Here is a 12,531-nt window from a genome sequence, read left to right as displayed (position 1 = left end):
GACTAGGACTAGGACTGATAACATTCAAATTATACTATTGGTACAAAAAATTACATGCTTACATTCACTAATTCACAGGCACACTATAATATTTCTTGTCTCCGAACTATAAACAAAATTATAACAGGATATATCAGCTACTTAATCTACACATACATAGATCACCATAATATACTAGCAGAGCATTAGACATATTGAAGTACGAGTCACTGAGATCCGACTGCAGCAATTTGATTAACGAACGTTATAATAAATACATTACTCAAATGGAAAACAATCTCACCAAGAATTCCAAATTCTTCTGGACACATCTGAAAAATATCAAAAAATCATCTAACACATATCCAGCTAGAATGAAGCATGGCTCTAGCGTAGCTACCACGGGTCCTGATATCTGCAATTTGCTTGCCGACATTTTTTCCTCGGTTTATGATAGGGGTGACTCGTTTCTTAGCGGAGAGAGAGGTGAAGAACTTTTTCCTGTCAACCAGATCTGTTCCATCAGCATTTTCATTAACGAAGTTTATAGAAAGTTGAAAATACTAGATATAAAGAAAGGAGCTGGCCCTGATAACTTACCAACGATATTTCTTAGCAAATGTGCGTCGATGTTGTCTCTACCTGTTTGTTTCATCTTCAACAAATCTCTTCAATCCGGAGTCTTTCCCGACCAATGGAAACGAGCGAGAATTGTGCCTATTTATAAAAAGGGTGGCCGTGACAATGTAACTAACTATAGAACCATATCCTTACTGTCTGTCCTGCCAAAGGTATTTGAGTAGAGACTCAAATACCTTTGGCAGGACGGACCAGGGGGTCCATCCGGTTGTTTCGCGACATGTTCGCCACATGCTTTCTGATGCTCAGCACGGCTTTTAAAATTAGCTAAATCGATTTTTAGGCTAGATTGACAGTCACGAACATGAGTAATTTTATTAATTAAGGTAGGTGACCCAAATAAGGCCTACCTTATTTTTTTATTATATAACTAGTGCTTTTATAATTAAAAATGCACTGGTAATTTAAAATACTTATATTTATTTATTAAACTTTGTAATAAATGTAACAAAATTTTTTTGAAAACAAAAATCACAGTTTTGTGAACTAATATAAAATAATAATAATAATAACTAAAATGTAACATTGGCCTTATTGGGAACCTTGTGTCTTAATAAAGCCTTAATAAAAACAAGTAACTTTTTAATAAATACAAAACGTTTTCAATACTTATATTAAATCTAATGAGATCCGATTAAACACTTTTGATAATTTTAGATCAGATTTAACGAGTTTCTCATCATGTAAAAGTACTATGTTAATCAGTCTTTTTCATCTTTTTTTTTAAACAATCTCCTGAACAGTAAAATATTTTATCAGCGGATGTGAGTCCAACACACACCTCATGATACCAAACGCCACAAGTAAGACATTGTCGCATATCATCAACTCGATCTTCTTTACAAGCTGGACAGTACCAAGAAGGTTTATTGTCGTGACGGTTTGGTATATATTCTGTAAGTTTATCTGCAGTCAAAGAAGCATTCTTTACTGAGGTTCGCTTTTGTGTTGCAGCAACTGCAGCTTTTGTAGATGTACAGCCAGTAACTGACGCTGATATTGGTGTCTTTGTGTTCATCTTTATTATAGATGAAATACTAGACACATCTTCTACTCTTGACGATGGTACAGTAACCAAATTCGTGGCATTATTACCAAACAAATCTTTGGTTATCTCTTGAGCCCTGTAATTCAGAGTTGCAGTCGCTACAATTTTAAACTTAGGTGTTGGTAAAAGTTCATGAATCACACATGTGGTTGATTGATAATCTTTCTTCTGTGGAGTTCCAGTATTCGGATTGTTTTTGTAGAGCAAGGACAGTGGCAAATTCTCAGTATCTGTGCCTGACTCATCTGAACCTTCTCTCTCTCTCTCTCTATCTTGTTCCCCCGATTAGTCCTGTAACTCGTGCGTGGTATTTGATGGGAGACAATATAACGTAATGCCATATTTATTAGCTTCCTCGACAATAGTGAAGTCCAGGTGGCATTTTGCACCATCAAAAATGAGGAGACATGGCCCTGATGTTCTGTATTTATTCAAATGATTAATAAACTCTATGAAAGCTTCTGTCGTCATACTGGTTTTTGGCGTCATCTTCACCAGAGAGCCTGGAGGTAAATTGTCCCGGAATTCTGGCTTTAGTCTCTTGCCTTTAAACAATATCATTGGTAGGATAGCTGATCCTAAAGCATTTCCGCAGACTACCACAGTCACACTTTCAGCATGCTCATTCGCTACTTGATGAACTCTTTTTCTACCTTTGGCTGTCAGAACTTCCTGCTGATGGTGAAAAGATATGCGACAATTTTTTTCATCGATGTTGTAAATACTTTCAGGTTTATGTTCAATTCCAAGTCTATCCAACACACTTTTGTATTTGGAAAAGTGATCACTAACAATATCTTTATTTAATTTTTGAGCACGAGCTGGATTTATCATCTGTGCTTTACGACGTGCTAATTCACGGTGTCGTTTGAGAAATAGCCTTAACCATTTCTTCCCCGCGGTATTTTTGGCATCATTGAAAGTGTTTGGAATTTTATTAATTTTACAGAATGAAAAAGCCTGTATGCGCAACATCTTTGCTGTCAACGGCACTCCAACATCAGCCAAACGTATGATTCTTCTAACAAGTTCAGCTTCTTGTTCTGGAGTCAATATAGTCGACCGACCCAGCTTTCGTGTAGTCGACCCACTCGCTAGATGGTTGCGTAGGGTTCTTCTTGGGATGTTGTATCTGGCTGCAGCAGCATATGTAGATAATGTACCTCTTTCTACCATTTTAACAGCGTTTTCCATCTGTTTTGAAGTCCATGGGGCCCTTTTTTTCTTTGTGGTAGAAACTGGTGATTCGTTTTCCATGATGTTACTGAAAACAAGCCATTACTATTTTATTGTGATAATTTTCTAACTGACATAAAACATTGTCCTAATAAGGCCTGTACCTGTGCCATTATAAGGCCTATACATTTTTTTCATAGGCCTTATTAGGGCAAGGCACATGGGTAAACAAAACAACAATTACATGCAATACACCGATATCACAGCTTTTTCACTTATTTCTGGAGATGGCTACACGTATAATTATCCTATAGACAAAACACAGCACAAGTTAAGTTACGATGGATAAACAATGCTAATGTAAATCTTTGACTTTAATTCCGTTAAGCTGTCTGTCGTTTTTTGTCTTGAAATTGCTTAGCGTTTCTGAATAGGAAACCCAGCATTCTCGGCGGATCTACAGACATGGTATGTGTGTCATCCAGTATCTATCGACAGTTTCATGGCGCGCCACACTGGTAGAGATGTACAACAGTGATCGATATATATGCAGTCTAGTCTGCTGGCGATCATGCTAACGATGCTTTTGGTATTGCCCCGAACTTTTCGAATCTTTTACGCACCGTAGCTTAAAAACAATCGACCCGATATTCCGCGAATATTCCCGACGCACAACAATTATGTATATTATATACTTTAAAATATTTTTCTTCAAATCAGTTGAGTAGTTTTTGCGTTTATCCATTAAAAAGAAATGTAAAAACAATCAAATCTCAATATAAAATTAGTATAAATAAACGTAGATATGTACATATTTTTATTTAGTTTAATTTAGTAGAAGGTTTTTGACATTAAAGTAAAGTTTAATATTAATAATAATTTTTCAAATTCATTCATTATCCAATAAAGTAAGTCTCATAATATTTCTTTCGTCTTAATGATTTCCATTTGTTTAAAATTATATCAAAAACTAAAAAGCTCGTGTTGTTTTTAATTGCTGCAAAAGAGCTAGAGCCTGCGAAAAATATTGTAGCAAAAGTGTGATTCACCGTTTCGTATATAAATATTGTATATTAATAAATATTGGACAACATCACATACATTACTCTGATCCTAATGTAAGTAGCTAAAGCACTTGTGTTATGGATATCAGGAGTAACGACGGTACCACAAACATCCAGACCCAAGACAACATAGAAAGTTAATGAACTTTTTCTACATAGACTCGGCCGGGAATCGAACCCGGGACCTCAGAGTAGGCGTACCCATGAAAACCGGTGTACACACTACACGACCACGGAGGTCGACATTGTATATTAATTTTGTAATGATAATTTATAAATAAATAATTTTATAATTTACATTTATCTGAATTTCAATTACCTACTTTGAACGTTGGTTGCTGACTGTAAATGATTCTCATGTTTTAAGGCGTTAGTTTTCATTTATTAAAACGTAGTAAAATGTAACAAAAGCCAATTAAGCCTGTAATTAAATATGACTTATACGGGTTTTTCTTTTGCACACTAACGGAGTAGGTAGTCATTTATTGGTAGGTAATTAATCATATCGTATTTTACGTTAAATGTTTCATAAAGTGCCTACCGCAGAACTGCGCCGCGTCGTCACAGAGCTGAAGGTGTTTGATGACAAACTCGAACGAGGAAAACGCGGAGTGTGTAACAAAGGAAGTAAAGCTTCGCAGTATATTAATGAGGAAACAACTCTCATTGGGTATTCTTGTTGCGTCTCCGTCTTATAACAACACAACACATGGTTATTTTACTCTAACCATATAGGGAAAATAACTAGTAAACGTAAAATATATATACAATAAAATAAATTCAAAAAGTTGTAATGTAAATATGACGGCTGATAAGCGTTGCAGCGCGCATACAATCTGGTTTTACAAAATGTTTTGATCTAAGTGGAACGACGGCGGGAACTCACATCGTCTCTTTTAATTTCGTCGTATTTTGTAAAAAAATATAAAACTTGAGTATTTCTGAATCTTACATTTTGTTTATAGTAAGAAAAACAAAACATTTTTCTCGATGCAACAGACAAAATATAAAAAATTTAATGCTTTGTGGTTTGATACATATTTTTCAATCTATATCTGAACACGTCAGATCTGTAGTGTATTTATATAAACGAAAATTTTTCCTCTTCATAGTAATTTTTCAACTGATCTTGCATTGCGATGCAACAAAGATTAATAAATAAATCAATTCTTTATGGATTATACATTTAGGTTAATAGTTTTATTTACGTTACGACAGTGGTAAAATACATATCATTATTGCTATATTTGACGAAATTAGTTTTCTAGTCGTTAATTTTCGAATTCCGCACGATCTACGCTACTCGCGAGCCGAGTGAGTGGGGTTTCCCGAAACGAAGCGACCGTTTTCCTCAATCATATTTATTATATTTATCGTGTACGTGTTACATTCAAGAAAAACTACATTCACTTATTTGAATCGGTATTTTTAATGGTTTAATTTATATTGATATCTGGTGCAAGCAGATCGATCGATCGATATTAATATTCAACTCTAAAAACTATTTTTTGTTGTTGTGACTTGTGTGTAACCTATATAGTGTGTAAACTATATATAAACTAATAACAATTATGTCCTGTAAAAGTTTCGAAGGTCTACAAATCTGGCATTTAAAGTTTTTGTTGATTTAAAATAATGTCTACGACTAAAGTTACCCCTAAGCATCCTCGTACAAAGATAGCACGGAGACACACGAGTAGTACTCAGGACTCAGTACATCGACGTCTGGCGGGATTAAGCGCGACTCTTGTTTATCACTTAATGTTATTTTTATATTTATGTGCGAACTGCAATGTACTGAGGTTTGTATTTTTCCTTTCTTATCAATAACATGTTTAACCTTTCATGCAATCTCGCTTTCATTTCCAAGCATCGGTTTGTTTTTAAACGAATTAAAATCTGTGTAAGTTTCAATAATAAAAACGTTAAAGTTTTTGTATCCCTTTATTGTGCTGCTTATTCGTACGAATTTAAAGGATGAGTGAGCCAGGGTAACGACAGGTACAAGGGACGTAACATCTTGGTTCCCAACTTTGGTAGGGACTTGGCTATATAAGGAATGTTTAATATTTTTTACAGCGCCATTTTTTACGGGCGGTGGTGACCACTTGCGATCAGGTGGCTCGTTTGCTCGTCCACCTACATATATCATATAAAAAGTTTTTTTTTTTTTCATTTTTATCTTATTGATTTCATGACCATAGACTATCTATTTAACAATATATATATCGATAACTACAAAATTGTGTTACATATTGTAACATAATACCTATCACAAGTCATAGAATTCCCGCGGTTACACTGTTATATATAAAGGGCTCTATTTAATTTTGCGGTCAGTAGATTTTCGCCCGCAAGATGAAGACGTTGTTTAATATTTTGCTCCTTGTGGTGCTCGCGTGTTGCCACTCCCATCACGACCACGACCACCACGACCACGACCACGACCACGACCATGACCACGGTCAAGAACACCACCATAACCACAAACACGGCCACGGTCATGGACCTAATGAAGGTCAGTGTCTTTACTATATTAATAAACATATTTATTATAAATAATTTATAAAAGGGAAATTGATAAGATGATCAAAACTGAGTGATAATTTGAACTTGATAGATTAACATATCTTGTTTTGTTTTTAATACATCTTTATTACAGTGCATGATGTGTAATTGTGTTATGTTAATTAAGTCGAGTTGTATAAATAAATCAATGTATAAATAAACGTGTAAAACAATTAACATATTTAGTAGATACTTATATAACTTTTCATCACAAACATTCCAACATATCAATTTCATTCAATCATTAGTATGAGCTTTGCCTCGCCTATCAACAAAAGAACTCTATTTTTTTGATGATATTTGAATCTATCGTTAATCGCTTAAAAGATAATGCCAGGCTTGGTTGCCCAGTCTGCCCGCTGTCCACAGCGACCGAGACGGGTGATGCGGGTCGGGTGGGTTCAAGGACGAACGTAAAGTCAAGGCCTTATCGCTCGCAGTACAGATGCACAATGAGCGAACCGACACAGGAGTTTCGAATTCACTCAGACACTCGTAAGCTAATGGGAGCCAAATAATAAGTCAAAGGCGAATTTTAATACACATATATTAATTTAGTAAAGTCTAAAACTAAATAGATACACTATATCGTCACAGCTGTGAATTATGAGCCACAGATATTAAAAGGTTAATTTAAGATTAGAATCTGAAACAGAGGAAGTGAGGATTGCCACCAAGTTGAAGACGTTTTGAAATGTGCCAATTTTGATCAGTCTGTGCACTCGACGCGAGTGCTAAAACAAGTAATGAGTGGTTTTAGTCGATTATAAACAGAAGGCAGGTGGAGCTTGTTGTTTCGATGTAATGTTCCGCGCGCTCCGTCTGACGTTTGTTTTGTTATATGAGGGAAAAGTACACTTATTCTGAATTAAACGGAATAATTAACATAATTTAGTTATTTTGTATCAAGTTGTTATGTGTAGTATGTTGAGGCGTAGGTAATGTTATCAGTTTAATGATATGTAGACTGTAAATTGTTTATAATTTAATTGAATAAGTTGAATACCAATTCATAGCGATTTTCTATTCGTATCTCCGATAAGTTTTTTTATAACACTCAACGGATTTTGATGCGGTTTTCAGTACTTACCTAATAGAATGAGCGAACAAGGAATAATTTTATGTTTCCAAATAAAATTTTATTTACATTTGTAATTTATTACATAATTATATAAAATGAGAAATAAATAATAAATAAATACACCTATTTAATGTTTACTTGCTAAAAGCAAATCTCATTTTATTTCGTAATTCTACTAAACAAGGGTTCAGTCGCATCACAGAAGTTCCTGCCTTATCAATTGCCTAGGATATTTCACTTTGCTTGGAAAGTAATTTGTCTTGTCTCGAGTAACTTTTGACATTAACTCAGCACAAGTTACTTTAACTAGCAATAAGTTTAGCTGTATTGACTCATTGCTTTACGTCTTTATTTTTTGCAAAATATAATATCTGATATGATATAAATATTATTAACTAATCCGGTTTCTTAACAAACGTTACTTATTGAGGAATGCTCGACTCATAAAAAGACGATTTTCAACAAATATGTTATGAAAACTGAAATAGTTAAAGAAATTATGTTTTAAAGGTTTTTTAATATTTCATAAATTGCAAACCTTCTCGCGGAACTAAGTTACGTGTAAGGTTTTTGTTATTTAATAGTGTTTGTCTTCGCCCTTTTTGAATAAATTGTCTTTCTGTCTGAAGTGCCACCCGTCACCAAAAGCGCTTCGGGTGAGTTCCGCGGCGGGTACAACGTGACGCGACTCGGGCGGAAGTTCGAGACCTATCGCGGGATACGCTACGCCGAGCCGCCCGTCGGGGAGCTGAGGTTCCAGGTGAGACAGGGACGATACATAAACATGTGTGATAAAAAGTTGCAATAGAAATAATTTATTTTCATATTAAACCGAAATGTCCCCGCCGTTAGAACACGTAAATATTAACCGGAGATGAAATAAAAGTAAAGACATTGCAGCACTGGGCAGACATACATTGAAATTAAACAAAGGTGAATCGTATACTATTAGTATATTGAAAAAGAGTAACTAATGAGTTTCTTGCCGGTTTTACTCGGTAGAATCTTCATTCCGAATCGGTGGTAGCTCTACTAAATATAGTTTGTAAAATGACAATTCAAAAGTGCTTGTAAAAGCGTACTTGAATAAAGTATATTTTGATTTTGTATTAAGAAATATTACTCTTACCGAATGTTCAAAATACCAAAAACTTTTATTTACCTAATATACAAATTTATTTCACACCTAAGCCACCGAAACTAATAACGGAGTACAAGACCCCGGTCGACGCGAGTGAAGACGGGCCGGCGTGTCCACTGCCAGCCCCGCCGGGCTACTACGTGGACGAGGACTGCCTGACCATCAATGTCTACACACCGCTCAAGAAGGACAGGTATCTTGATCTAATAATTATTATATTCCTATTAATTAGGAACACGATATTTTTTACAAGATTGTCTAGTTCTCAGTTTGATCGCTGATTAAAATACGTGCAAATATTCTTTATCTACGGTGATCATTGTTCACGCGCGTTAAATTGTCTTGCTTAGCGTCGGAATCACTGAACGTAATCGCTTTTAGCGATAACAGAAGATGGCGCGGCCATTACTCGCATTTACAACAATAGTTCAGTGCTACTAAGAATGCGAAATGCAAGTTCTTAAGCTGTCTAAGTTAAATTAAATTGTAATACACTTTACATTATACTTTCAGAAAGGAACCTCTGCCGGTGATATTTTTCATCCACGCGGGTGGATTTTACACCATGTCTGGAAGAAGCGATTTGGCGGGACCCCATTATCTCCTAGACAGAGATATCGTTCTTGTAACCATCAACTACAGACTGGGCTCGCTCGGTAGATTGCTTCATAATACATAATAATGAATTATTTAGCTGTAATAGATCTTGAAAGTTTTGAGACCAACTAACTATAACCAATTCTGTAATTTAAAGTCAACTGCACTTAATAAATACAGTTCTAACAATATTAATATGAATAAATTTACTGCAATTGAATGATTTCCTTTCAGGATTCTTAAGCACAGGAGATGAATTGGCGCCCGGTAACAACGGATACAAAGACCAGGTGGCGGCTCTAAAGTGGGTCCAGCGCAACATCGCAGCGTTCGGCGGAGACCCTGCGAGCGTCACCATCGCGGGCTGCAGCGCGGGCTCTTTCAGCGTCATGTTGCATATGATCTCCCCCATGTCCAAAGGTTGCCTCATACGACTCACGTTCGACTGTCGTTATATTCTAAAGATAATTATCTAATAGAATTGATTAAAGATATTAAATCTACGAGAGATTCGTTTAAGGTTACAAATGTTTCTGTTCCAAATTTTCAGGTCTATTCCATAGAGGGATTTCCATGAGTGGCTCTCCCATCAACATTAAGCCCACTCCGGATAACATGTATTCATTGGCCGTGAAACAAGCAGAGCTGTTGAACTGCCCCACGACCGACTCTAAAGCTATCATCGACTGCTTGAAGACTAAGTCGTGGAGGGATCTCGGAAACTCACTACTCGGCTTCTATGTAAACATTTTTTTATATTAAATATCTGTCATTAAAAAACTATTCATTTAATTACTAAGGAAAACTCTTGAATATAGCGCGTTATCTCGTATTTAAAAAGAACAATACCTACTATTATTATTATATATTTATGACAACTGCCAACTATAAACCCCAATAAGCGCGATACTCATAAATTGTAATTTGCACAGGAATTTGGCTTCGATCCAGTGGGAATATGGATGCCAGTCGTCGAGAAGGATTTCGGACAGGAGAGGTTTTTACCCATCGATCCAGTTAAAGCTATCAAGGAAGGAAAAATGCACGCTGTCCCTTACATCGTCAGTCAGACTCGAGACGAATTCTTCTGGATGGCCTACAGTTCGTATTTGTGCTCATTTTTTTCAAATAGTATTTATACTTTTAATTATCTTTGAATCATCGAGCGTTTTTCGCCATTTAAGTATTCGTTTGCTGCCGAGGAAAACCGGCAACAAAATCACTCAAACTCAAACTCAAATTCCTTTATTAAATATTCAAGCATTACACTTACTTATTGTTAGTCCAATGAAACACTACCACCGGTTCGGAAAAGAAAATACCCTGACCAAAACCGGCGAAAGAAACGGCGAAGGGTCTCTTTTTTTGTTTTTTTTTTGTCAATTTTATTATTTACACAAATTAATATGATTATAAATAGTCAAGAGGCTTGTATACGACAAGTGTAGCGACAGCTCTCGTTTCTTATATTATATTCTTAGTCGTAATTACTCATACTATTAACAGCGGTGCTGCGAAACCAAACCCTGTTGGACAGAATGAACTCTGAGTGGGAGTCCATAGCACCCATCTCTTTCCTGTTGCCGCGCGACGCCCGCACGTCGAGCGTGACGCGCGCTCTGCGGACCACCTACTTGCACGACAAGGCGCTGCGGAATGACAAGGAGAGCGCTAAGAACCTGGGTCTCCTGTACCAGGACTCCATCGAGAGTTTTCCAGTTCACAGGTACATAATATGAAATCATTTTGTGCTTAAATTTTTTGTAGTTCTCAAGAAATGCGCGAATGGAAGGATTACAGCTGTGTAAATTGTAATAATTTTATTTGACCGTTTAAATTAAATGCGTAAGCTTTTATTGTCAAGTCGTAATCCTAGGAATAATATGTCAATTGTGTACTATTAGCGGTGTTCGTTGTTTCGAGTTTTATAATGAATCTTATTAAAATACTCATAGATTGGTGAACCTGATGTGCCGGCACTCGCCTCACCCCGTGTGGTACTACGAGTTTGCGTATGTCGGCAACCACAGCCACTACGAGGACCCAGTCAGCATGAAACCTGAAGGTAGTTATATTAGTTTGAAATGAAAATTAACTAGAGGTAAAAAATAAGGAAGTAAAAACGCACATTATACCTTATATGATCAGTCAGATTCGAGTGAATTTTGCAGTATATTAAAACGTTACAAAGGCTAAAGAAACATTTCAATAGTTACCCAGCTGCCGAATGTAATAATGTAATGACCAATGGCAGGCGCGGCGCACCACGACGACCTGATCTACCTGTTCACGCTGAGCTACCGCTTCCCCGACGTGGGCGCGGCCGGCGGCGACGCGCGCCTCGTCGACAGGATGACCGCGCTGTGGCACAACTTCGCTAAGCACGGGTAAGGACAAGAGTATATCACCAAAACAACTATTAACCTTTGAAACTTTCTTTCAGGAACATTAATTATACGCTATTTATTTATTTAAACCAACATTGGTGTTTTTTTTTTTTAATCGTGAGATAGAACTGTTAAACATTACAAGAAAGTGCCACACAGATACACTGAAATGATAATTGAGACGACTAAAGACTAAAAATATAATACCTTAACATAATATTTTTTTTTAATTTCAGAGACCCCAACCATGGAGACCTGCCTGAACTGGAGGGAGTTAAGTGGCCCCGCATCCGGCCCGACAACCGCCAATATTTGCGCATCGACAGAGATCTCAGCGTGCACAAAAATCTAAAGGAGGACAGGCTCAAATTTTGGGAAGAACTTTATCCTCTAACTTATTAAGATATTATAATTATGTTATCTTTCCTTAGTGCTTTTAGTCGCTCACATATGTATTTGTTTTAGGCGTGTTTTGTTATTGTCTGATTATTATTGTTAGTCAAATAAGTGATATCTATGGTTAAACAAATAAAACTTAATTTTAAATACCATCCGTAGTTTGATTGAAATCATTATAATAAGGCAAGAAGTACATAATACCTTTTTTGTATTCTAAACCTGACTTCTTTGAAGATCGTCTAGAATGAAACTCTTTTATGTAAGGAATATCTCTGCATCATCATCACTTTCATCGTGCATGTGAAAGTGCCACCATAAAGTGATGAGTTGTCCGGATGTCCGTCGAAATATGTTTTATCACGAAAACCAAAACTATAGAATCGATTTGTTATTGGTCGTTTATCCCGCTCGAAGCGGGCGTATATGGGACTCAACAATTTTCCTTTATTACT

General features: G+C 36.3%; 2 protein-coding genes across 2 annotated transcripts; one reads left to right on the top strand and one right to left on the bottom strand.

Moving 5' to 3' along the window:
* Nucleotides 1–1,951: 1,951 nt before the first annotated feature.
* Nucleotides 1,952–2,842, bottom strand: LOC125072817 (MFS-type transporter clz9-like). Its single transcript, XM_047683516.1, has one exon. It carries the CDS (start codon nt 2,840–2,842, stop codon nt 1,952–1,954), a length of 891 nt encoding a protein of 296 aa, XP_047539472.1.
* Nucleotides 2,843–6,240: 3,398 nt separating this feature from the next.
* On the top strand, nt 6,241–12,231 carry LOC125072616 (esterase E4-like). Its single transcript, XM_047683248.1, has 11 exons — nt 6,241–6,424; nt 8,185–8,315; nt 8,747–8,889; nt 9,210–9,352; nt 9,528–9,713; nt 9,844–10,034; nt 10,226–10,394; nt 10,800–11,019; nt 11,249–11,358; nt 11,548–11,680; nt 11,917–12,231. Exons 1-11 carry the CDS (start codon nt 6,265–6,267, stop codon nt 12,080–12,082), a joined length of 1,752 nt encoding a protein of 583 aa, XP_047539204.1. The 5' UTR covers nt 6,241–6,264; the 3' UTR covers nt 12,083–12,231.
* The last annotated feature ends 300 nt before the right edge of the window (nt 12,232–12,531 follow it).

This window comes from Vanessa atalanta, chromosome 22 (genome assembly GCF_905147765.1).
Source record: "Vanessa atalanta chromosome 22, ilVanAtal1.2, whole genome shotgun sequence".
In the NCBI taxonomy this organism is placed as follows: Eukaryota; Metazoa; Arthropoda; class Insecta; order Lepidoptera; family Nymphalidae; genus Vanessa; species Vanessa atalanta.
This window is presented reverse-complemented; position numbering and strand designations above follow the sequence as displayed.